This window comes from Erpetoichthys calabaricus, chromosome 12 (genome assembly GCF_900747795.2).
Source record: "Erpetoichthys calabaricus chromosome 12, fErpCal1.3, whole genome shotgun sequence".
Classification (NCBI taxonomy): Eukaryota; Metazoa; Chordata; class Cladistia; order Polypteriformes; family Polypteridae; genus Erpetoichthys; species Erpetoichthys calabaricus.
The window spans coordinates 84242188-84268373 of NC_041405.2; the positions used below are offsets into that span (position 1 = coordinate 84242188).

The 26186-nt window shown below is 36.7% G+C and overlaps 1 protein-coding gene across 2 annotated transcripts in view; it reads left to right on the forward strand.

Annotated features, from left to right (window-relative positions):
- The window catches only part of pabir2 (PABIR family member 2), a 47451-nt gene extending 22883 nt beyond the window's left edge, over window positions 1–24568 (forward strand). Inside the window, exons 7-10 of one of the 2 annotated variants that reach the window (XM_028815776.2) lie at window positions 2215–2303; window positions 9630–9694; window positions 19061–19157; window positions 23168–24568. In XM_028815776.2, the coding sequence (XP_028671609.1) occupies window positions 2215–2303; window positions 9630–9694; window positions 19061–19157; window positions 23168–23315 (399 nt within the window). In that variant the 3' untranslated portion in view covers window positions 23316–24568. Of the gene's footprint in view, window positions 1–2214; window positions 2304–9629; window positions 9695–19057; window positions 19158–23167 lie in introns of both variants that reach the window. The other variant, XM_028815775.2, reaches the window with a different exon arrangement.
- The last annotated feature ends 1618 nt before the right edge of the window (window positions 24569–26186 follow it).

The window sequence follows — 26186 nt, forward strand, 5'->3', positions numbered from 1 at the left end:
AATGCCTGTGACGTGACAGTGAGATTTGTCGCCATTAACAGCTGATTGTCGCCCTCTATCCCTGGATGTCGACTTTTGTCGACATCCGCCTTCAACCCCTCCTGTCGACAAAAGTCGACATCCGCCCTAAAAGAGTTAAATGTGCATTTAAATCTACCACACGGGTCACCACCTTAATTCCAAATGTTTGTTTTAATTTTTAAAATTTGTAACAATTTGCATTATTTACATTTAGTGTTCAGTTTTCAGATGTTTCTTACACCTCCAGATTCATTGTACAACTGCTGTCAGCAGTTCATGAAGGTAAATGTGCCAGTACATGTGGCAGCCATACATGCCAAAGCCCTAGCACCCCTACCATCATATTTAACAGATGAGGTGGTGTGTTTTGGATCTTGGGCAGTTCCTTTTCATCTGCACAGTTCACTCTTGCCATCACTCTTCAGGTTAATCTTTGTCTTGTTTGTCTAAAAGACCTTTTTCCAGAATTTTGCTGGTAGTTTTAAGTAGTTTTTTGCAAACTGTAATCTGGCCTACAGTACCTGTTTTTGTGACTAACTAATGGTTTGCATCTTGCAGTGTGGCCTCTGTATTTAATTTCATAAAGTCTTCTGCAGATAGTAGCCTCTGACGCATACTCATCTGCCTCCTGAAGACCTGCTTCTGATTCGCTGGACAGGCGTTTGGCACTTTTCCTTTACCATTGTGAGGATTCTTCTGTCCTCCGCAGTGGAGGTCTTCCATGGCCTACCAGTCCCTTAATGATTGCTGTGTTGTTTCTTCTTAATGATATTCCAGACAGTTGATTTTAGTTAATCCTAAGGTTTTACTGATGTCTGTAATGGTTTTCATTCTAGTTTTTCATCTTCATAATCGCTCCTTTGACTTTAATTGGCACCGCTCTTGTCCTCATGTTGAACAATGGCACCTACAGACTCCAAAGGCATAAGAGACCTAGGCTTGCTTCTAAGTTCAGACTCCAAAAGTAGTCTGTAGGTAGAAGCAAGCCTAGGTATTGTATCCCTGTGCTATTGAAACAATACACCAAAGTAATCACAAACGGCTGTAACAACAATTGCCCCAAACATCATGGAGCCCTGAAATGGGGGGCGGGGGGCGGAAGACCATGTATCATAAATGTAATTTCTACATGGTGTGACTGAAATGTATACAAATATCCTTAAGGTCTGCAATCTGCACTTTAATCACATCTGAATTGTTTGATTTGTAATTTTAAACTGTGGAGCAAAGGGGTAAATCTAGGAAAAATACCCAAACAATATGCAGGGCAGTGTATATGACAAAACTGCATGAATTTTCAGCTAATAAAACAGCTTTCTAAATGAACAGAAATAGTACAGCTAGAATGTAGACAATACCCCAGCATAACATTTTGACTTCCTTTCTAATGTATATGATGATTTTCAATCTTAAGTACTCATTTATATTTTGCTTGGCCCCATCTCTAACATACAAACACATCACACTGTCACTGCTATACCATCATACTTATGTGTTCTTGTAGCTGTGAATGACTTAATATATTTTTTTTAATTCTTCCAGCTCTAAGATCATTGGCCTTTAGACTTGTACTGATTATGTTAGATTATTCCATAGTTTTTAAAAAGTCCTTGGTTAATCTATCCATATACCTTCCCAATACCACAGTGCCCCTCTTGATCAATTGTAAGTGTAGCTTTATACAGCCAACATTCATCTTGAGGCTTAATCTAATACCTCCCCTTCCATTAATCCCACAACACATATTGTTTGAGACTGTACTTGATGCCACGTCTATAATACTGAATACAGTTTTGGGATGTCATTAAAATTGTCATCTTGTGCTAGAACAGACCTAGAGTTATGAGCATTGAGCTATTGATTAGAGAAAAGAAATGATTGTTTTAAGTTAGAGAGGCTTTAAGATTTAAGTACCTCACCTTACACACAGGCACATGTTGAAAGTTCATGCAGAAGCAATGGCTTTGTACATGAAAACAACTTCATTTGTAGATAACATTATCTAGCAGCATGGTTCATTATGGCACATTGAAGGTTGTTGTATCACACTTTGTCATTATTTTAGAATTCTTGGGTAAATTCAGCCTGTACTAATCTGAATGTATAAATTACCGCTTTCTTTCAGAGTTTTGGTGGGGGGAATAATAAACTATGACTAAATTTTAAACACTATGATCAATTTTGTTCTTTTAGCAATGCTTTTCTCCTTCTCTACAAATTTTTGTGGGAAGCAATGGACTTCCTCCAAGCCCAGTTCCAAGTCCCACACGTCGCTTTGCAACGTAAGTATTGTATGTATTTAAAGCAGTTTGGCTGCACAGTAGTATTTTAGATTTTAAAGAAAATCTGCCAAAAAAAATATCTAAAGTAATGTTGTTGAACAAATATTAAATATATGGCCTTAGTTAATACTTGTGTTTTTATAAATTAGCAAACACAAACATAAAAAATCGGGAGTTCTCTCCCCTAGACTTTCTTGTGTACTCGGATATAAGGATGGATATTTGACGAGTAAACTGCAAAACAATGATATTTTTATATTATGTACATTAAAGAACCATCAACAACAAATCATTATTTATAATAATATATTGAACAATTATTACAAACGTAAGTTGAATAAATTAGACTCTGCAGCTGCTTGAATAAAAGGTGAAGTACCAGTTCAGTTAGTGGAAATAGCTCAAAAGTTGATAGAAATGTTTTGTACTTAATACTTGTATGCAAAATGTGGTTGACCTAAATGAAAGCATACTCAAATTATCCTCTTTATACACACACACAGTCATAATTCTAAAAATGGTATTTTCTGACTTTTTAAATTGTTCTCATATTTACATCAGATACTTTCAAATCACACAACACAGCATTAGATGTAGAAACTGGACCATTTTTCTGCTCTTGCATGCTATGCGTGATTGTGATCTATGACACACTAATTATTGGAAATGTGTGTTTAGACTGGAATTGTTCAGCCACATTTAGCCATTATAGCTTAACTTAGATTAAGAATTCATACAGTAGTCTATTTATTTAAAACATTTTAGACTACTGTATGCTATCACAACAAAAGTTTTTGTAAGAGTACAATTATTTTATTTTGATAAGGAAAACCAACTTTTCTGATATTGACATTGGAAAAATAGTCACTTGAGCTATCTCCAGGAGCCCTTATTTAACTTTCTGCTCTTGCTGCAGTGCTATTCTCCAAATAGATGAGACATCTTGTATTTCAGTGCTCCAGGTCAGGCTTCTGTAGGTACTGAGCAGAATGTGACAACCTCTTAAAGAGCCACTTAAATTAAAATAAGTGATGGGATACAGCTTGCTACAGGATGCTATAGGTGAAGAGAAAATAGAAATAGGGTGTGATCTGCCTGGTGGTCCAATTGTGGAAGCAGCTGGGCCAGTGCATTCCACATACAGCAGTTGCCAATCTCTTTGTCTGGTCAGAATTGAGGCCAATGGTGAGAATTTCTCACACATTACATAAAAGCAGAAGGTCATTTGTTAATTAAGGCAGTAAACCTTATACAGATGCCAGCAGAGTGCACAAGATATCATCAGAGAGTATATAGAAAATGCTTCCAAAAAAGATAGTCATTAGGTAGATACTAACAGAAAAAAAATGAAATAATGAGCGTTTCAAATATGATGCGATGCACTATGAATTTGGATGAATTTTGGAACCCCCAGCTCAAACTGAGTAACCAGGCAAGGCGGCCTTTGGTCAGGGAGATGACCAAGAACTCAATGGTCACTCTAACTGAGCTTGCTGAGATGGGAGGACCTTTTGGAAGAATGACCATCTTAGCAGCACTCTGTCAATCAGATGTTTGAGGCAGACTAGCTACCTCCCATTTGGAGTTTATCAAACATTTACAGACATGGGCAAATTTGTTGATACCCTTGCAGCTCATTGAAAAAGTGCTGTATGCCTCTTTCAAATTTTATTTTCAAATTTTCCCATGTATTCATGCCTTTGATATGTCATCTGCTAAAGCAAAGCGAATGTGAAAATAGAAAGTATTGCTTACTCTAGGAACATTGTATAAATTGGCCCGGATACATTTGTTGGTACCCCTAGAAAAGATCCTAAATAGTTGGATTAGTTTTTTTTCCAAGCTAGCTGTTTTCTTTAATTAGTATCACACTTGTCTGTAATTGTTCAACCAGTCATTCAGCCTCCACTTAATATATCCGTGCACTTTAATTCAGTCAATATAAAATCAATATCAAATCGGGGCGTTCTGAATTGTAATCAAACCGGAACATCAATGCAATACTAGGCCCTAGACTCCACTGTTGAAAGAAAAATATTAAAATGAGCTTGACTGGAATTTGCTAAAATGAATATTGACAAGCCACAATGCTTCTGGATGAATATCCTTTAGACAGATGGGACAAAACCCTAGTGTTTCTCTGTAGCCGAGACAGGGAGACTGGTCCGAATTTAGGGAAGGATGAATGCTGCCAAATGCAGATTAGGTTCCTGAAGATGTATTCCAGAGTGCATACATCCATTTGGATCCTTTATCCATTATACAAGTTTGGGAAGCTGGAGTCCTTTCCTGTAAATCTGAGTCCAAGGACAGCACTGAATAAGATGCCAGTTATCACAGAATTCATGTGTGCATACACATAGCTATTGTCACATATTGTACTAATTCCTGATCAAGGTAATCTGTTGATATTGTGAATGTTCAAGGAAAAATTGGTGCAAGTACAAAGATCACAAATTTGTGATCTTCAGTCTGTCTTTATAGTAGTTCCAATCATCACTGCCACCATATTGCTTTTATAAATAAAAGTAAATTTTTCAGTATAGCAGTTCTTGCCTTCTTAGACTGTGTATGTTTGTATATGTATGTGTTTGAAATATATAGAACCATATAGTAAATATACATGTATAAAAGTATGTATTATGAGACTGTTGAAAATGTCTTCATAACTTCAAAACTCTGCCCCCGCGACCCGACCTCGGATAAGCGGAAGAGGATGGATGGATGGATGGATGGATGAACTTCAAAACTTTTTCCATCACTGGCTGTTTTGCACTATACAAAGTTCCCTCTAAAAGATCTCTATTGAAATTGATTTCTGTCTGCAGGGCTATGGATTTAAAAGCAATTATTCGGTTGCTGGTGTCAGAGTTGGTAAAAATGTACCTACTCTGACTAAATGTAAATTGTAATAAATGCTTTAAAATTTCCCATATACTGATTCGATTAAACAAAATTCTAGAAGCACAAATACTTCAAAGTCTAGCTTCTTCTTTTTTTTTGTGTGTGTGTGTGTGTGTGTATGTATATATATGTATATATAAGAATATATAAATAAAAATAATACATGAACATCGCAACACCGTCAGAAGAAGGTACTCACGATCACTGATCTACACGCATACTAAATCAACAGGACATGCATTTAACTGGGACAATGTACAAGTAGGATTTAAGGCCAGTACCAAAAGTGCCAGAGAGTTGGCCGAATCTTGGCTATCAAATGAGGACGCCATCAACAGACATTTGGACATAAATCCAGCATATACAATCTTAAGAAGAACATGTTTATAATAAATAAAATCTTTACAACCAATAACCCCCCTCCCCTTTCACACTGACTTAGCCCCTTCCCCACCTTGCCGCCCACACTACGTACTTTTTTTGCTATATATTGCCTTTGATTCTTGTAAGTGTAAGCATTATCCTCTGATGAAGGCCCCTGGTAGGGGCTGAAAGCTCAGGAATAAAGGAATAAAAACTACTTTCTGATACGTGATTCATTTTCTCCCTTTGTGGATCTCCAGATGCATATATGCATATACTAGGGGACTTCGCTTGCCAACCCTCGTGTTTGGTTAATTGGATATACAATTTTACATGTTTGTTTTTTTTTTGGAATTGTTTCAATTTCATTATTTTGACTTTTACTTTAAAGCTTCATATTTTTTGGAGACACATTGTGACAATGCAACGTATAAGTGCCCGTGAGTGAATATTGTTTCTGTTTCTGTAATAAATAATCCGAGTTTTTCTGTTTGTCCCTGTGATTTATTGATTGTCATAGCAAAAGTTATTCACACGGTAAACTGTAAACATTTTACTACGAATGGCATATCACGATCTCCTTTGGTGTGTAAGGTTACTCGCGGAATATATACCGGTAGATTAACCTTTTTATTTGCCTGTTAAAATGTGCATCGCTTCTCTGAGATTATCAATATACACCGACCGAATTGTGTAGGGGCGTCCAAACTACGGTAGTTTCCTTTTTGTTTTTTGTTTTTTTGCTCCTTGAGGAGGCGAAAAAAAAAATTTCTTTCAGCTTTGTGGCGTCAAATTTTTGACCACCCAGGACAACATGAACTCCAATTTATTTTTCAGCTTTAGGGCGTCAAATTTTTAACCGCTCCGGGCAACATGATCTCCAGCTACGCCACTGATATATAGATATTAATTTAATACACAAATTATACAATAAATTTTCATTTTTTATTATAAGTATACATTTATTATAAGTATACATACATAAAAACTAGATAGATAGATAGATACTTTATTAATCCCAATGGGAAATTCACATTCTTCAGCAGCAGCATACTGATACAATAAATAATATTAAATTAAAGAATGATGATAATACAGGTGAAAAAAACAGACAATAACTATGTATAATGTTAAATATTAACGTTTACCCCCCCTGGTGGAATTAAAGAGTCGCATAGTTTGGGGGAGGAACGATCTCCTCAATCTGTCTGTGGAGCAGGACAGTGACAGCAGTCTGTCGCTGAAGCTGCTCTTCTGTCTGGAGATGATACTATTAAGTGGATGCAGTGGATTCTCCATAATTGATAGGAGCCTTCTGAGTGCCCTTCGCTCTGCCACAGATGTTAAACTGTCCAGCTCCATGCCAACAATAGAGCCTGCCTTCCTCACCAGTTTGTCCAGGCGTGAGGCGTCTTTCCTCTTAATGCTGCCTCCCCAGCACACCACTGCGTAGAAGAGGGCGCTCGCCACAACTGTTTGATAGAACATCTGCAGCATCTTATTGCAGATGTTGAAGGAAGCCAGCCTTCTAAGGAAGTATAACCGGCTTTGTCCTTTCTTGCACAGCGCATCATATACTATATTTACTTTTATGCAATCTTAATAATTATTATAACATAATGACTGATTAATGTGATACCTGCGCTTGTTTCAATGAACACAAAAGTTTTATATTCGGCTCAATATTTGACAGTGCAACCCGAAGTTCTTGGTCAAGATCTTTTAAGCATGACCGCTTATCATTTTTAATTAACACAAGAGTTGTTTGTCTTTTTTGGCGTAACTGGGATGGTTTGAATTTAGATGGCGATTTAGTTTACTGGGTGCCATTGCCTCGTTTGATAGCTGATTGCCGCAAATGATGCATTGTGGTTTTGGAGCTGTTTCGTCACCACACCACGAGAATCCATATTGAATGTAGTCTTCGTTGTACTTCCTTTTTACAGTCTTCTTTGTTTTTTTTTTTTTTTGCAACACTTGTGCTGGGTTCTTCATCATCTGTAAGTGAAGACGAATCTTTTCCACGTAAAAATGTATCCATATTTAAAGGGGTATAAAACTAAATATGAATCACACGAAGAACGTTAACCATACACAATTCAGCAACACAACTAATAGTAATGAATGATAATTACTGTCGCAAGACGAGTGAATGCGACGTAGCACGACTAATACGTCGGCTTGAATTGAATCTAGGTGAGTGCACGGAGCGCTCTGCCTATCAAAGCATACTACGGAGTTGTCTGGCGACTACGTAGGGCCTACGTCGTAGGCGCCAGGTGATGGGATTTATTATTTCAGAGAAATGACACCTAAAATTATGAAACCTTTAAAAGGCTATTTACACGAATATTTCATTGCACATATTCTCGTTATTGTGTTTCTAAGAAGGACCGTTGAAATATTATTTAGTTAGAAAATTGTCTAATTTGACCGCGTCACACCTGTATCGGCTCAAGGCACACCAGTGTGCCGTGGCACACCGGTTGCGGAGCACTGACTTAAACCCAAAAAGCCCTCAACCTGGGTGGGACGCTACAATACTTTCGAATTTTACTGCTTTCATATTCTGTACCTTTGTCTGCATGTGTATCGCGCCATCGTTTGTTTGAGCCTTTCGAATTCCACTGCTTTCATAATCTCTTATCTGCCTTTTTTTCTCTCCAATGCCTTTGGGTCTCTATTCTCCGTATTGTCCTTATACGCTTTCTATGCGCTGAGAGCACATGATTTGTGTGTACTATGTGCTTTTACACGATTGATTTTTTTTTTTTTTTTGATCGGTGTGCTCTTATATATTCCGTACTATCTTTGTGGACCTTTGCGGACCCCGTAGTGTCTTAACCCGTGCCTGCTTTGCTTCCGCAGTTTCAGACGCGCGTTGTAGGCGCCTGCGTTCATTGATCTTATCCAGGTGGGCTCGTGTGTGTATCGTTGAGCTGTATTGTGTTTGAATTTGGTGTAAAGCGTTCAGCGGTTTGTACAATCCCAAGCAGCACATTATTCCTAACTTCACTCCACAGTAGTGCCACTCACAATATGGCGGTTGTTTTATTTGCTATTTCCGTTAGTTGAGCTGTACGCGCCTGCGCAGTATGTCTCATGGTCCCATCGCTGTGTACCTGCGTCCATGCCATCCGGTTTACCATTCTCGGTTAGTAATATGGATATATATATATAATATAGTCTGATTCACGCTGGCAGTGATGAAATGCCTTGTATCTTGTATGTTTGCTTTCAATCAACATAGTAAATATCTTTGTTTAATTACAAATATAGAGGTTGGAGACGGTGATACCATAAATTTAGAAGTTGAAGATTTAGTTTGAGGTTTTGTAAATTGACTCCACAGCCCTGTCTGATTTGTAGGTTGAATTTAGTTTTTTTGATTGTGTATGGAGCATATCTTACAATTATTAGTCTGAATGAGAGATGTGTATGTTTTATTTATTGTGTGTATGTTTTATTTATTTAATTTTAAGATGTACATTGTCTTCCTTCAGTTCTATAATTTTGTATTTTAACTTCTGATATACTAAGGCTTTCCCTTAGGTACTCACTCCCCTTAATGGTCCAACACCTTTACTTACCTGACTTTTTTACTTTTGATCTTCTCTAGTATTTGCTAATCATGAGAATAGCATACTATATTTATGTAGCTTATGCTAGCAAAGAAAATGGAATGCTGGAATCTGTAATTGAACACTCAATTTAGTAGTGAGTAATCCAACTTTTTCTGTGGGTTTACCATCCATTATCCATACACATACTTTTTGGCAGATAAATGTAAATATAAAGCCTTTTTATGAGAGATTGCAGACTTGATTGTGAGTGTGCATGAGACATGAGTGGTGTCTTTTTTTTTTTTTTATTAGTTACAGAAAATGCGTGAATCTGTGTTATGGCTGGTTTTTAATTTTTTGTTCGATTAGTATAGTATGACATAAATTATATGCAGACTTCAGTGTGTGGCGGTTTTAATTCCTTGCTTAGTCCTGTTTTAAAAATGTGTTAACATTCTGTTTTTATAATGTCATGTTTTGTGCCATTCTTTTACAGCAGGAGAAGTCAAAGTCCTATCAACTGTATTCGACCCAGTGTTTTGGGGCCCATTAAAAGAAAAGGTTTGACATTTTCCATTGTTTGATCACCTAGAGTACATTGCTTTCTAGATGTCCATACTATTTTTTGTTTTTTTGCTTTTTAGATAGGGTGCACAGCTTTGAATATAGTTATGATGACAAATTTTTATTTGCAATTAAAAAGGGTAACTCGATACTGAAATGACCACCTTTCCCTAGTGTCGTTGCACAGGAACCTCTTCAGGTGTTTGATTTGTAGAATTTACTTTGGAAAATACTTTTATGTACACATGCTGCAATAAACATCTTCAGATGTCTAGCACGGTGTGACTTTCACATGCTTCCTCATTCTATTAGTATTCCGAAAATGACATTCTTCCTGTTTTTCTAGTACTTCATTTGTTTTTATTAGCCGACTCTATGCTCTCATTACCTGAGCTTTGGATTTCTCAGATGATGAACAAAACCCTGTCTGTCCTCATTTTGCACAAGAAGAAATATTTCTTGGCCTACCTTTTGTTCTGTTAATTGTAAGCCTTTAGACCCTCGTAAGTAACATCTAACCCTTAGTTCCAGTTGCAAAAATTTAGAAAATTGCTTTAATGAAAATGAGGCAAGGAATAACATACCTTCGCTAACCCCGGTTTGAACTTTCTTGTTACAATTTTTACCAGCCAAACTCAATTTTAAGAACAAACTAGTTTAGACTAGGCCAAACCAGTTTGTCTGAAGCATGATTTAAGATGAATCGGTTTGGCCTAGTCTAAACTAGATTCTCTTGAAATCAGTGTTGAGCTACCAGGGCAAACTGATTTGTAATAATCTAAACTAGTTTGGCTTGCAATCACACTTTTCACAATAAGATAAACCAGATTGGCCTAGTCAAAACTTACATTTTGTGCAGTCCCTTTTTTAATCTACAGGATATAGAGGTGAATCAAGGGGATATTAAAAGATTTATTTAGTTTTAAAGGAAGTGTTGCCTTTTGATTTATAAAAAAAAAAATTACAAAGTTGCAGATACAAACATTATGCATACATTCAAAATCATTTCAAACAATCTACAATGCGCTACATTAACACTGCAATGCAAGTTTTCACATACATAATATAATTAAGTAAGCAAAAATGTAATATGATAAGCACAATAATCATTGTAAATATATTCGTGAATGTTAACAACTTAGATTACATTTTTTTCAGAATATCAATCACATAAAATTAAGAGAATTAAAATTTACAAGCAGAAAATTTAAAAGTACATATTAAGGTATGTAACCGAAAACATGCATTGATACAAGTTATAGTAATTAAAATAAAATATCAATAATTCAACCTGTTAAAAAGCTCAAAATAAAATTTTAAATGTAGAATATAGAATTATAAGCTGATAAGTCAGTTTATAAATATTAAAAAAATAAACTTTTAATCCTTTTCAGATCACTGTTTCAGTGATTTATGGTAGAATACCAGTAACTGTGTTGTCATTATTCTTATCTAGACTTGTATGCTCTCAAGTTTAACTGTAACTTTGAAGTGTAAACTTTTAAGAGAGCAACATTTTTTGAGTGACTGCATTTGAATATTGAAAACTCATGTCCATACTATTACCATTGTCTGATTATGCAGTTATACTTTATAACTTCAACTAGGTGGTAAAGCTACAGGATGTGCCACAATTACTGGTGCATCCATTCCGAATGAGTTAAGAATACTGTGTTTTCTGATGTGCTGCAATCTTATTGTTTCAGAGGTTTTTAATAATGTGACAATACTACCTCATATAAGCTATATGAGGAGCAGTTTAAGACTGAAGTGGCATTTGGGGCATTTCAGCTTCTGCTCGAAAAACAGGTTTGATTCTCAAACAAATTCGATATGTGGAAAAAGTTTTTAACATGTACACTTTTTATTTTAAACCCACACATCAGCTCTTTTTGGTAGTAAATAATTAAGTAGTGAAGCTTATTTCTATTGCTCAAAAATACTGTGTTCTCTTGGAAAGGTATTGCCATTCTTACTATCTGTATTATCGTGCATGTGTGTGCTTCAGACATGAACAGAGGAGACAACAAAAGTTTGTGCAGTTCATTACCAGAATCCCATAAGACTTAATCTGTTTAGTTTTAATAGTTACTTACTGTACATACTATTTTGAAACAAGGTGGTGTAGTGGGTGCAATCTTCGGGGATTTAGGTAGATTTCTAAGCCTTGTAGCAGCGTGTTTGCTTGGATTGCAATATGTGAAAGTGCTCCAGGCCTCTTGCTACCAACATAGTCTCTGCATAGTTTAAACTCGAAGATGAGCGTAAATGGTGAAAATGTGTCAGTATATTGTTGCCGTTCTGGTTTTTGGCTTTTAACTAAAACCGACAAAGTAGGCACCTCCTTTGTTAACCTGGTAGAGCATGTAGGTTCAAAGAATCAAACTTTCAATGCATTAAAAACAATCATCCATATTACTAACCGAGAATGCTAAACCGGATGATGGACGCAGGCACATCCGGCCATGGGCCGTAGCTGCAAAAAGACGTACTGCGCAGGCGCAAAAAGAGTCCGCGAGAGTCGGCTGAGGAGCCGAGAAAGGTGGACAAAAGAGGGCGAGAGAGGCGGATAAGGGTCCGCGAGAGGCGCAGGCGCAAAAAGAGTCCGCGAGAGTCGGAGAAAGGCGGAGAAAAGAGGGCGACAAAGGCGGATGAGGGGCCGCGAGTGGCGGACAAGACCACAGAAAAAAGGAGTGAGCACATACAAAAAGGAGAAATGAGGCGCAAAGTCAAACGCAGGAAAAGCACGAAACACATTGCACACGAAACTAGACCCAAAAAAAAAAAAAAAAAAGAGGCTCGCGCACAACAGCAAGGCACCCCCCCCCCTACAGGCACCGGACGGGACACACACCAAGAGGGGGATTCAACAAGCCCATGGAACACAAAAAAAAGAACACAAAACCACCCCACCGACCCTACAAGCGAGGGACGGGACACACACAAAGAGGGGGATTCAACAAGACACAGGAACACAAAAAGAAAGAAGACGCTCGCGCAACAACAATCCTCAACACCCCCCCCCCCCCCCACACACACACATTCATAAGAAGTCACACCCAAAGCCACATATTCTAAAGTGAACGTCAACACCTTCACACTAGACAGCATAGGTGTCAGCATAGGTGGATCTCCTTACAATAAAGCACTATTAACCGTTCAAGTGCAGAAAAGGAAACATATTAACAGTGACTGCGATCCTCCTTATTACTTATCCATATTTCGGATGCTGAGAAAGAAACAAGTCATGAATACACGGTCACGGGTACAAAACGAAAAGGAAAGGATAACAGGAACAAACACACGAACACGAAAGAAACAACAAAATAGACGGCTATGCAGCATAGGTGGATCTCATTACAATAAGGCACTATTAACCGTTCAACCGCAGAAAAGGCTCCATATTAACAGTGAGTGCAATACTCCTTATTACTTATCCATATTTCTAAAAGAAAAAATGTCTCGACTCCAAAAACGCAAAGCTCAACTAAAGCTTCTAACTAACGATGTACCTAAAAGTAAAAACTTTATGAACTGCGTTAGATCCTACAATAGTTCATTTGGTTTTGCATCTACCGGAGTAAATATCAGGCCACCAAAAGGCAATGGCCCATACTGCTTTCCCATATGTGCACAAATACTGCATCGCATTGGAACAGTGCACCCTGAAACAAATCAACAACGCAAATATGCACAAATCTACATCCTAGATCCACATGACGCAAGCTATCAATCAAAGTGCTGCATCGCAACAGGCACGGATTCAAAACGAAACACCTCCCGTCTCAGACATACGTTAACGGCAAGGAAGGCTACAACGGGCGTCTCACACGGCACAGGCAAATCGATTACAGCTCCAAAACAACACGTCCCAAATACTACATATGCAACAACGCGCCTCTCAAACGGCACAAGCAAAACATACACCGGGAAAATTCATTCGGATTAATGAATGTCATTTGCAATCATTGTCATTCAGTTCACGTCCCTGAAGAAACAACTGGCAATACAAGTAATACATTTACACGTTGTTGTCAAAAGGGTCAAATTAGACTGCCTTCTTTACATTCATATACTGAATATCCACAGAAGATACTAACTAACGATGTACCTGAAAGTGAAATCTTTATCAACTGCATTAGATCCTACAAATCGGTATCCACTATGAACATTAACGGTGGCACTGCACGTTACATCCGTCTTCAAAAAATGTTGTTTATTGATGAATGTACAATGGCATGAAGTCACTTACTCAACACCATTCATAAACTTCTACAAACGTTTATGAATAATAATAATCGATTTGGAGGAAAGGTACTTTTATTAGGAGGAGATTTTAAACAGTGATTAGCTATTCTTCCACATGCCATGCACTCAGCTATTGTTCAGTGCACCTTAAAATACGCAGACAATTGGCATTGCTTTCAAAAGATAGTTAGTAAAAAAGATACGATGTCCAGAACCAGATCATAACAATTGCTTATTACAACTGAGAGATGGTACACTCACCAATACAGCTGGACTTCAGCCACATATTATTACAATTCCTCAAGCCTTTATCTGCGACGACTTAGTTACAGAGAGATTTGGAACAGCAATCTCATTAGACCAAATGCCCCTTTTAACACAACGCACTATATTATATCCAAAAAATATTAATGTGGAAAACATAAATACCCAAGTCATTCCATTACTTCCTAGAGAGACACAACTCTTTCTAAGCTCTGACAATCTTGACTCTGATCACAACAATAACCATCTTCATTGACCTTACAAGTTCTGAGCTGGAATTACCTTTTACACTTAAACGGCGTGTACAAAGAAATTTTCCAATAAACCTTTACACTGTGCCACACACTTTATTGTTTGCTTTCTATTTGCATCATCTACACCGTCACACTATTCTATATCTCATTCATACATCACGCTCTTTGTCATTCCCAACACCAGGGGTTGGCGAGCGAAGCGAGCAGGGGGCGGAGCCCCCTAGTCATAAGAGAAAAGAAACTACATGCATAACATATTGTACAGGCAGTTGGAAAGAGAATGAATATTTACTTTGCAGCACATGAAGCACTAAATGTATTTTTGTATTTGAGATGTCTTACTGACACACTTCTAGGATTCAGATTTAAAACTGATAATCTTCCATAGTTAAGAGCACTAACTGATATCATTCAGTACGCGAAGAGAATGTACAAACTCAGTGCAGACCCTGACCATCCTAGCAAACAAACTTATTTTCCTGGTGCTGTGCCTTGTGCTCATTAAAAACAACTAATACATTAAAACATCTTTAACTTACTAAACTTTAACCTAATTAAAACTAAGTGTTTATCTATGTGGTCTGTTCGTTCTTGTCACTTGATTGTATGCATTCTTAATCTCTGCCTTCAGTAGACGATTGAAGCACAAGTGGGCACAACAATATCTTAAATATATCTTTGTTAAACACTTTTTTATTATTATTAATATATTTTTTTTTTTTTTTACTGAAATAAGCTTCCAACCTCATGGGCATAATCATGCATCCTAGCAACAACCACAGCTATACTCTTCATCACTGACATGATGCTCCATAAATGAAAGCACTACACCTGTCTTGGGTTCTGATATATTCATTTCCTAAGAAAAATATCTCCTGATTTAAAAGATGCAGTCAATTGCCGACACTTAGACATCTCACCCTGCCCAGCCTACTGCCCCATATATTCATCTTGAGCCTGTGAAGAATTCTCTGCAGAATTTTTTTTTTTTTTTTTTGCAAAGTCATTATATAGATAATTTGTGGTGTTTTTAAGGGGAGACTTCACAGGTTTATTAGGGGTTCTTGAGACCTACCCATTTTTTGCTGCTTCTGTCCAAGGAACATTTATTAGATACAAATGATCCATTTCCATATTTCAGTCTGTTCTTACTGTGCTTGAAATACATCTTGTATAATGGATGACAAGTGAAGAAACCACATAAGAATCTTGCATTCCTTTGACAACAACTTTGTCACTTTGCACAGAATTGAGAAATCATTTTTGATAACACTCATTTATTAAGGCATTGATAAGAGATTCTGCATAGTTTATACACCTGAACAGAAAGTTGTTTATCAATTAATCACTTCTGCTTTATAATGTTGCATTGGCTAAAGTCTCAGCTAGTCCTAAACTTTGACATTACATTCTAGTGTTGTCTGGTTCTCATAGGCTATTTACTTTTAAGTCTCTTCTATCTCTAGACTCTACACCAAACTGAAGTGTTACTACAGTAATCCCTCCTCCATCGCGGGGGTTGCGTTCCAGAGCCACCCACGAAATAAGAAAATCCGCGAAGTAGAAACCATATGTTTATATGGTTATTTTTATATTGTCATGCTTGGGTCACAGATTTGCGCAGAAACACAGGAGGTTGTAGAGAGACAGGAACGTTATTCAAACACTGCAAACAAACATTTGTCTCTTTTTCAAAAGTTTAAACTGTGCTCCATGACAAGACAGAGATGACAGTTCAGTCTCACAATTAAAAGAATGCAAACATATCTTCCTCTTCAAAGGAGCAAACAAATCAATAGGGCTGTTTGGCTTTTAAGTATGCGAAGCACCGGGGCACAAAGCTGTTGAAGGCGGCAGCTCACACCCCCTCCGTCAGGAGCAGAGAGAGAGAGAGAGACAGATAAAAAAAAATCAATACGTGCCCTTCGAGCTTTTAAGTATACGAAGCACTGTGCAGCATGTTGCTTCACGAAGCAGCTGCACAGAAGGTAGCCAACGTGAAGATAATCTTTCAGCATTTTTAGACGAGCGTCCGTATCGTCTAGGTGTGCGAACAGCCCCCCTGCTCACACCCCCTACGTCAGGATCAGAGAAAGTCCGCGCAAGAGAGACAGAGAAAAGTAAGTTGGGTAGCTTCTCAGCCATCTGCCAATAGCGTCCCTTGTATGAAATCAACTGGGCAAACCAACTGAGGAAGCATGTACCAGAAATTAAAAGACCCATTGTCCGCAGAAATCCGCGAACCAGCAAAAAATCCGCGATATATATTTAAATATGCTTACATATAAAATCCACGATAGAGTGAAGCCGCGAAAAGCGAAGCGCGATATAGCGAGGGATCACTGTACTACTAATCTGAAGTGAATTAATTCCACTAAATTCACCCACCACCACCACCTCTACCCTATCTAGTATATACAATGCAGTTAACACACTGACACATCCAGAGTTGAACAATTTGCTTTTAATCTGATAAAGGTTTGGGGGGGGGTTATGGGGGAGAGAATGCTTATCTTGGCTGCATTGTGTGAATTGGGCATGAAAAATCAAGCCAGTCACCAGTCTTGGTTTAAAATATGGGTAGTTCATGGAGGGATTCGTTCATTTATTTCAATATCTGTCTGCAGGACATTCTTAAAAGATATTACATCTGAGTAACCACTGAGAAACGTGTGTTGTATTGAAATGAGCACAGTTAAACGGGTGGTTTAAATAAATTGAATGGCCTAATCACAAAATTCAGTGAAATTAAAGAGTACAATTAGTCTTATTTACTAATGATCGCTATTTACTGTATTTTTGTAGACATATGCAAATAACACAGTGCACCATTCAATCAAAGCATAAAGTCGATTTTCCTTCTTTCCTTAATGTGTGCCAGGAGCAAATGTGAAGAGTGTCAATAATCACGGAGAAAGATTATTTTCTGAGTTTTAGTGAAAGCCCGTTTGAGTGATCCTTACACTTAAATCAGCAGTGCAACCTAAAATTGCTCTTTTTGCCTTGTTGACCATTTTAATTTTTCAACATCCGTTATTTCTTTGCTGCTCCAGTATAGGGGTTGTTATACAATTGTTTGTACTGTAGCTCCCCATATATTATAAGTCCATCCCCATGATGAAGGCATTTGTTTTTTTTGTTTTTTTTTTATATATATATATATATATAAAGTTTTTAATAGTGGAGTAAAGGTTTTGAAAATGGTGAAACATCACCTGTAGAAATTTTAAATTCAAATTTGAAATTAGTTGCTAAATATTGCATTCTAGTGCTTTAATATCAGAAATGTTATAATTCAGTTTCATTATGTTGTTGATTCTGATTGCAGCAAATGCAGTTTCAATTAAGGCTAAAAATCAATATCATGTTTGAGTTTTTCACAGGTGTTTTGTGTTTTATATTTCTAATGCTGGCTTGTTTACTAAAAGTGTTTTAAGAGAAAGTCACCTCATGTTAGATTTGAACTTTAACCTCCAGAACACAAGCAAACAAATTAAGCCAATATGCTGTTTAGCCACTATAGGACTCAACTAGAAAGTAGCTGAGTGGGTGAAATTCATGGGGTGTTCAGAAGGTACCAAGACCATAAAAGTTCAATTAGTAGGAACTCTTTATACATATATAGATTTAGATCCTTATTTCTTTAGATTGGCAATTCTATACTATTTTTCTTATTGAGGGGTTTGTAAAAAATATTAACTGTGATAAAACTGCAAAAAGTATTCAGAAAAAATGTTAAAACTTTTTATAAAGTATATAAACTCAATTTTTAATCTAAATATTGGCTTCAAAATGTTTCCTTAAAACATAAGTCACCTAGCAGCTGTAAAATTCCCTTTTAAATTGATTTAAACTTGTACATTAAGAGATTAAAAGAAACCAATGTGTCATTAATAAGTAATGCATGCAGCATGAGCACCACCCTTTAGATATGTTTGCTTGCCAGGCAAATGTGAAAGCTTACTCATGAAATATTGCAGGCAGTGGTTGCACCTTGCATTTTTCATGCGTGCATCAGCATATACATTCTTTGCTTAAGATCAGGTGAATTTGATAGCATTTTCCCCAATTTAAGTGCTACATGTGTTCAGAAAATTTTAGTTTATCAGATACTTTTTTTCCTTCTTTAAAGTGTATTCTTACTGAGTGCTTATTGTATAACTAAAGCAATGTTGCAACAATGCCTTCAGCTCTCTGCTGTAACAACGTACAAGAGCCATAAATAGGCTTGCCATTTCACTTGCCATTTCTGTACTAGATCATTAATTTTCTTCACATGCTTTACAGTAGCTTTTTGGCCACCAGTTTGCTCAAAAAATCCTCTCAAATATAAAGCTTTTTGGCAAAAACTAAAAGTAAAAGAAAATGTATTATGATGATTATAAAACATAAATTTGTTGGGTAGATGTTTTGAAACAATACTATTTGCTATATGGAAAATTTGTATCTGCCAATAAGCAGTGATTTCCCAAACCCCCACCCCACCACACACACACAATCAATAATCTTGGTATCCTGTATAGAACATTATTCACAAATTAATGTAATTATTGAACATTATTTTTCTATATATAAACCACATTTTGTGTGTTAGCAGGGGAAATGGAAATAGAGAGCCAGCCAAAGAGACTCTTCCAAGGAACAACCACCATGCTTTCTCCAGAGGTGTCCCATTTGCCTGATCTTAGTTCTTGGTGAGTTGTTTTGTAACTATATCCAACTACGTTAATATATGCTAATGTAGAATTTTTTTGAGAAGATTGTAATAGTGATCTGCTTAAGTTTGTCCAGCAGAAATGAACTGTTGCTCCCTTCATATGGTGATTGGTAGATGATCATTCAGACCCCAACCACCACCCGCATTGCAGCTTAATAATAAATTTAGCAATAGGAATTACTATTGAGATGCACGCATGAGGAGTTTAAATATCCAGCATTGCTCCATAAAGTGATTTCAGCATTCATGGTGTTCAGCAAGTTCCTACTTTCCTACTGTAGGTTAACTAATGCTACATTGTTTGCTGTACAAATTGATAATCAGTACTTGTGACTAAGTGGCTGGCAAACTAGAATGAAGAAAGTAAGTACAGCAGGGATGCCCACACTTTTTCAGCTTGCAAGCTACTTTTAAAATGACCAGGTTGAAATGATCTACCCACATTAACAATGATATATATATATATATATATATATATATATATATATATATATATATATATATATATATATATGAGTATACTTTATACATAAAATATGTTGTTGTCCCTTGCATAACTGAATAACCCCTATGGCACAATAACAGTTCAGTACATTTATGGCCACTACAGTATTTGGATTTAATAATCTTCATGTGAGAAAAGGCTGACTCGCATAAATAAGTAGAGCCAAATAATGCAGTCAAGGAGGTAGCACATTTCCTCATGTTTCGGTACTTTTCCTCTGTAAGTTCCAAAACTGTCCAAGAGCCCCAGACTTCAGCTGAATGTCATCCTGTAGTGTCAAAATCTCATCCTCCACTGTAGAGGAGTTTTAAGTGAAACAGTGTTGTAATTTTTGATGCAGGTGAATCACCCTCAACATCTTCCCTAAATGGATAGCACTTAAATGTAGTGATTGGCTCAAGTAAAGCTGAGTCTTGAAACCGTCTGTCAAAGTCTGACAGGCAGTTTTCAATCTGCTGTGTGTAGTGTATGCTGTCAAGTTGCGCACACGCCTTCCATTGCATCTCCAGCTCTGACGCAAGGTTTTGAATGTTCCCCAAATCAAGGCTCTGCAGCTTTGAGGACAGATGTTGCATTTTTCATTTGAAAGCATTAACTGAGCTAATCAAATTGACCATGGAGTTATCTTTTCCTTGCAGCTGTAAATTAAGCTCATTCAACATGTTGGTCAGATCGGGGAAAAAAATGGCAAGTCTAGCAGCCATTGATCGTTATTAAGTTGCTTGTATTCTGCATGTTTAATGACAAGGAGAAACTCCTTTTTCTCCGGCCAGGGGTCTTGAAATCTCAGCAGGAATTTCTCCCTAGCCATCTGTCTCAACGAAGGCGTCTTTTATCATGTCTCCATCTTGGAAGGACTTTTTATGCTTATTGATCGAGTGACTCACCTGGAACGATGCTTCGGCATGTCTGCCTTTGCTTTTGAATTCAGCCGAGTGAAAAATGACAGCTGTCCGATTAACTGCGATTTTCAGTTCCCTCTCCTTTCTCAGATCGCTTTTCGGAAGGAAGTCAGTTTCGTAGTTTTTATGAACAGTTCCAAAGTGCCTTTCCACATTTTCCTTCTTTGGAATAGCAATGATAGATTGACAGATCAGACAAACGCACTTCGATTGTGACATTGTGAGAAAAAAATCCTCTTCCAATTCCAAATTCAGCCCATACCCTCCCCAGAAATCCCTTCTTTAGTCAATTATAAATTGGAAGGCTAACTAGATCACAGCCAGAGTTTTGCAGTAGCTCGCGCATTTGTGTGTGTGTGGGATGATCAGTGTTTTAGAAGAAAAGAGATCTGACTGGCCGCCCTGTATGTCAATCAAGTGGCAAATGCCATAGGGAGGATATATGATAGACTAATGTTTAAAAAAAAAAAAAAAAAATGTTTTTTTTTTTTTTTGAATGCAACGCGACCTACCTGCACTGCCTTTGCAATCTACCAGTTGATCGCAATCGACACATTGGGCACCCCTGAAGTACAGGATATGTCTTTGTTACAGTGGGGCATTTCAACATATTGGCAATAGAACAGTATAAGAATAATCAATCTGGGCTTTTCATTTTATATATGGAATATTTCAAACATTTCCATTTCTAAATTTAAGAAAAAAAAATTTAGTCTGAAACAGAAACTGTTCACAAGTTTGATTTCTCCGATATAGAGGTAAAACCTGCCCCCCTCCCCTTCCCCATTTATTGCTACTCCTTCCTTTTACCCAGTCATTCTTTAGTTCAGACTGCTTGTTGATTATTACTTTGGCTAATTTAAATTACTGGCCACATATTTCCTCCTGCTGATAAAACAAAGTTGTCTAGACCTTTGTCCAAAGCAGCTTACTCTGGTTGGCTAGTTGTCCCCAAATTTTCCTCGGTGATCTCTGCCTTTCATGATGATAGAGCTTTTCTTGTTCTATTCATCATAGCTTTTGGGCATGTTTTATTGAACCTTGATTTTTTTTTTCACCTTCTCTATCACTGTATTGTTCTGTACCTAAATCATTATTTTTCTCAGCATGTCCACAAGTCTTTGTTCCCTCTTGTCCTTTCTGTAAGTTCTGTACTTTTCCTTCTTTAGAAGTCCACACATTGACATAGTAATTTTGATATTGGCTTGTGACGGCTTTGATTCTTGTTCTGTTATTGGCACAGGGGAGCAGCACATTTCTAAGCAGAGTTTACAAATCAGACAAGGCTGCACAACATCCATCTTCTGTCTGCTCTTCTCACCTAATAACTAAAGAAATTTAACATTACTGTCTAATTTGAAACACAAACATCCATCCATCCATTTTCCAACCCGCTGAATCCAAACACAGGGTCACGGGGGTCTGCTGGAGCCAATCCCGGCCAACACAGGGCACAAGGCAGGGAACCAATCCTGGGCAGGGTGCCAACCCACCGCAGGACACACACAAACACACGCACACACTAGGGCCAATTCAGAATCGCCAATCCACCTAACCTGCATGTCTTTGGACTGTGGGAGGAAACTGGAGCGCCCGGAGGAAACCCACGCAGACACGGGCAGAACATGCAAACTCCACGCAGGGCGGACCCGGGAAGCGAACCCAGGTCCCCAGATCTCCTAACTGCGAGGCAGCAGCGCTACCCACTGCGCCACCGTGCCGCCCGAAACACAAACATATACCATGATAATATAGCTGCAGTTTTTTAACATATTGTATATCCGTAGGCCACAATTCTTATCTAAACTATTTGCTGTTGTCATAGTGATGCAATAGTTAAAATGACAGTAAGATATTGTAGCAGACACGTACACTTTTCACGTTTGGAGCCCAGTAACTGGTGGTTTACGTGTGTGTGTGTCTGTCTCCACGCTCATTGTAACATGCATATTAATTATTAAGCTTCAGTTACCTTGTGCTACTGAACTCCTGAAAGAATAACAGCAATTTTACATTTTTATTTTCTCTATGTCAAGTCTTTTGTTCAGTATCTTCTGCTCTCTCCCCAAAACCTCCTCAGAGGTTTAAGATGCACATCCGGGAGATACAGGAGGTGGGTGTTTTACTCAGAAACCCTGTGGGTGTAGCCTTTGAAGTGTAGGATTTTGCCCCTGTTCACTACACACTTTTTAATGGATTGTCCACAAACGTGTATTCTTGTTTGAGAATCATGTCTGGTCCCTGCGATACTGTACGGCTGGTATTGTCTTAATATTCCAATCACATGGTATCAATGTTTAAGAATCTTCAATTGTTTTTACTCTGTATCTAAAATATACAATAATAAAGACATAATATGTAGATCGTCTTACTGAAAAATTACTTGTGATTAATTTTGGTATAATTAAAAATACTTGGTCTTCTCTCCTTTCCCCACTCTATCTTTCTGGTATAATTTAAAAGCAAAACTAAAATTCTGACCTTCAACAGGCATATGCCAACCACAATATGGGATCTATTCCTTCCAATTCAGAACAATTTTAAACTAATTTTTTATTTTTTTTTTTTGCCTCTCTTTAGCATGTCTTCTGATCTGGACGGCAGTCTCAGCAGTCTAGGATCTTCCACCGACTCCCCAGCAAAGATTAGCACTGTGTCACAATCACCTGTAACTTCTTCAGAACCCTGTTCTCCTTTTACCCCTGTGCATGATCTTTCTCCCAAATGATCTTTTGTTAACTTAAAACTTTTAAAACTGCTGCTTTTTTTTTTTTATTTTTTTTTTTTTTTTTGAAGACTTGTTGAGATGGATTTGGGAGGCAATATAGAGCAAGCTTTTATTTTGGCTAAGTTAATTTACACTAAGTTGCTCTAGTCCTTACACTTTAATTTTTTTTGTTTCCTTTTACCCTGTGCCCTGTACATGAAATTTGTATTAGAGCTATTACTTATTTATTTAATTTAAATATGATTTGATTTAGTTCTTAATATTTTATGGTTTCCTGATATTAGTGAACACCATTTATGAATAGTCTGATTTGAAATGTTTTTTTCACCTCCCTCATCTTTACAGCTGGACTTCATTTTCATCTCTCTAGTCATTTTGTTTTGTCTATTTTTTAAACCCATTCTTCCATTGTTCAGTGTTTAAGAGAAGATGCAAGGCATAGTAGGGAGTAGCTTATTTTAGTTCACTGTAGATGCTAGAAGTGTGTGTGTGTGTGTTTGTGTGTATATTCTTTTTCAAAGCACAGCAGCAGGCCTTTTCATTTTTAAATAGTTACTGTTTTTAATTTTGATTATTTTTGATATTGGATGTTGAAAGTACTGAATTGACAAAATGACCTGATTGTAGTGGCTTTAGCCTTAACTGAACACCATATACTGTAGTGTGTGTGATACCTATAGTATTAACAGTGCAGCGTGGAGGGGAAAAATGGTGATGGCTGTTTCTTCAATTTAGAAGCATAGATGTCATTCCTTAGTTAAACTCTTATGAGTAGTTGGCAATGACTTGTTTTTTAAGCACTTACTTGAGACTGTCTTTGCATGTATCATTCTCTTGAATTGTCTTGTGTGCCTTTAAACGCTGTTTTTGTATGCATGTTAAAAGGTGCTGTGAATGGCTTTTGGAGCAATGAGAGTGAAAAGATTTGCTTGTTTTGTGTTGGCAGGATAATACAGAATTGATATTATAGTTTTAGACCAGTGATTTATATTATATATTCATGCAAAAACAAAGAGTAGTAGGGTGAGGATCTGCATTTAGAGGGTACCCAAGTCATATTGGAAACAAATGTGGTTAGGTGACAGAATTGAAAAGAATTGGGTAACAACACTTAACATACCAAAGACAGACCTGAAACTGAATTCTTTAATTGTCTCTCAGGGGTCATTATAACTGTAACAGCTGCTGGAATGCTTGCTTCTGTGCAAACACATCTAATGATTATCTATACCAAACCTGATAAATTAGTGAGCCAACAAAAAAGCTTTTCTATAGCATGAAAATAAACTAGATGAGTTGGGTGAATTTCATAACATATCAAGGCCCAACTTACTATTTAACCCCCCCCCCCCTTTTTTTTATTTTATTTTTTTTTAATTTTTAAAGAATAGTTACATTTCTGAAAACTCTTCATGAACTGATAGATGGTACACGTAGAATGTACCATAGGTACTGCCCTTGCAGATACTTGCAAAAACTGACTATTAAGTAAAATATGTAAGCAAGCCTGTCTGTTAGTTAAGTTAGAGATATATATATATATATATATATATATATAATATAGATATATAGATATATAGATAGAGATAGAGATATAGATATATATATAGATAGAGATATAGATATAAAGAGATATATATATATATATATATATATATATATATATAGAGAGAGAGAGAGAGAGATCTATATCTCTCTATTTTTTATTACATATATTATATATATATATATATATATATATATATATATATATATATATATCTTGTTTCACTAAATGTATCATTAAGATTTTTTTATTATTTTATTAGCTGCATTTAGGTTATTTTTTTTGTTATATTAAGCTATCTTTTGGAAAATGTCCCCCTGAAAGGCATAGAGCAGTAAATCAAATTTATCAAGTGTCGGCTGCTGTGCTTTTTAAGTCTAGTGAACAAAGGAGGGCTCTGGTTTTTACTATCCATACATATAGTGTACAGGCTTCCCTCCCGCCACCCTTTAATGGAATATCAAAAAATATTTTTGCCCTGTGTGCGCGCATTTTTTTGTAATCTCTCTATTTAAAGTAACAATTTTTTTTGTGTGTGTGTGTTACGAACATGCACTGTGTCTTTTGAGAGAGTGAAAATTTGTGAGATTGAAAGTGTTTGGTCAGATTTAGGGTATGTTAAATGTATGGCTGCAAATGGTATAATCTTCTGCATTTTTGCAATGAGATGTTTGAGTTCTGTAAAAAGTCCAGAGAAGAAGAAAATTGATCTGTAAAATTTGTGCAATGTAAGGAGTAACTTGGAATTTTGAAAGAGAACACTTTATTCTGTGGTCTGGACAGAGCATTTTTTGATACATCTGATTTAGCTGAATTTATTTGCATTTGCATGTAAAGTTGGGAGTGGAATTATAGCAGAAGCTGACAGCAGTCTACACTTTTTGAAAGTTAAGCAGCATTGTCCTAGTTTTGTGTCGGATGATGTTGCAACATGACCAAAAAAGTTTTGTCATATACAAATGTATGAGTTAAGTTTATTTACTGCATTTATAGTATACATTGCTGTATGAATATTTTCTGTAGCTATATAGCTATGCCGTACCTAACCTTGCATATATGCATTTTTGTTTGTATATTGCCTTTTAGGATTGTAAATATATATATATATAAATACTTTCACTCTATAATGCATTACACATGTTTAGTGCATATGAAATGTATAATGCTGTATATGTATAACTACATAAAGCATTATCTTAGTATGAATGTTTTCTAAAAGAAAACCATCTCTAATCTACTGATTTAAAAAAAAAGAAAAAAGCTGTGCCATTAATATATTACATGTAATTTGTAAAAAGTCAGTGTTAATCAGTTTTCTTTTTAAA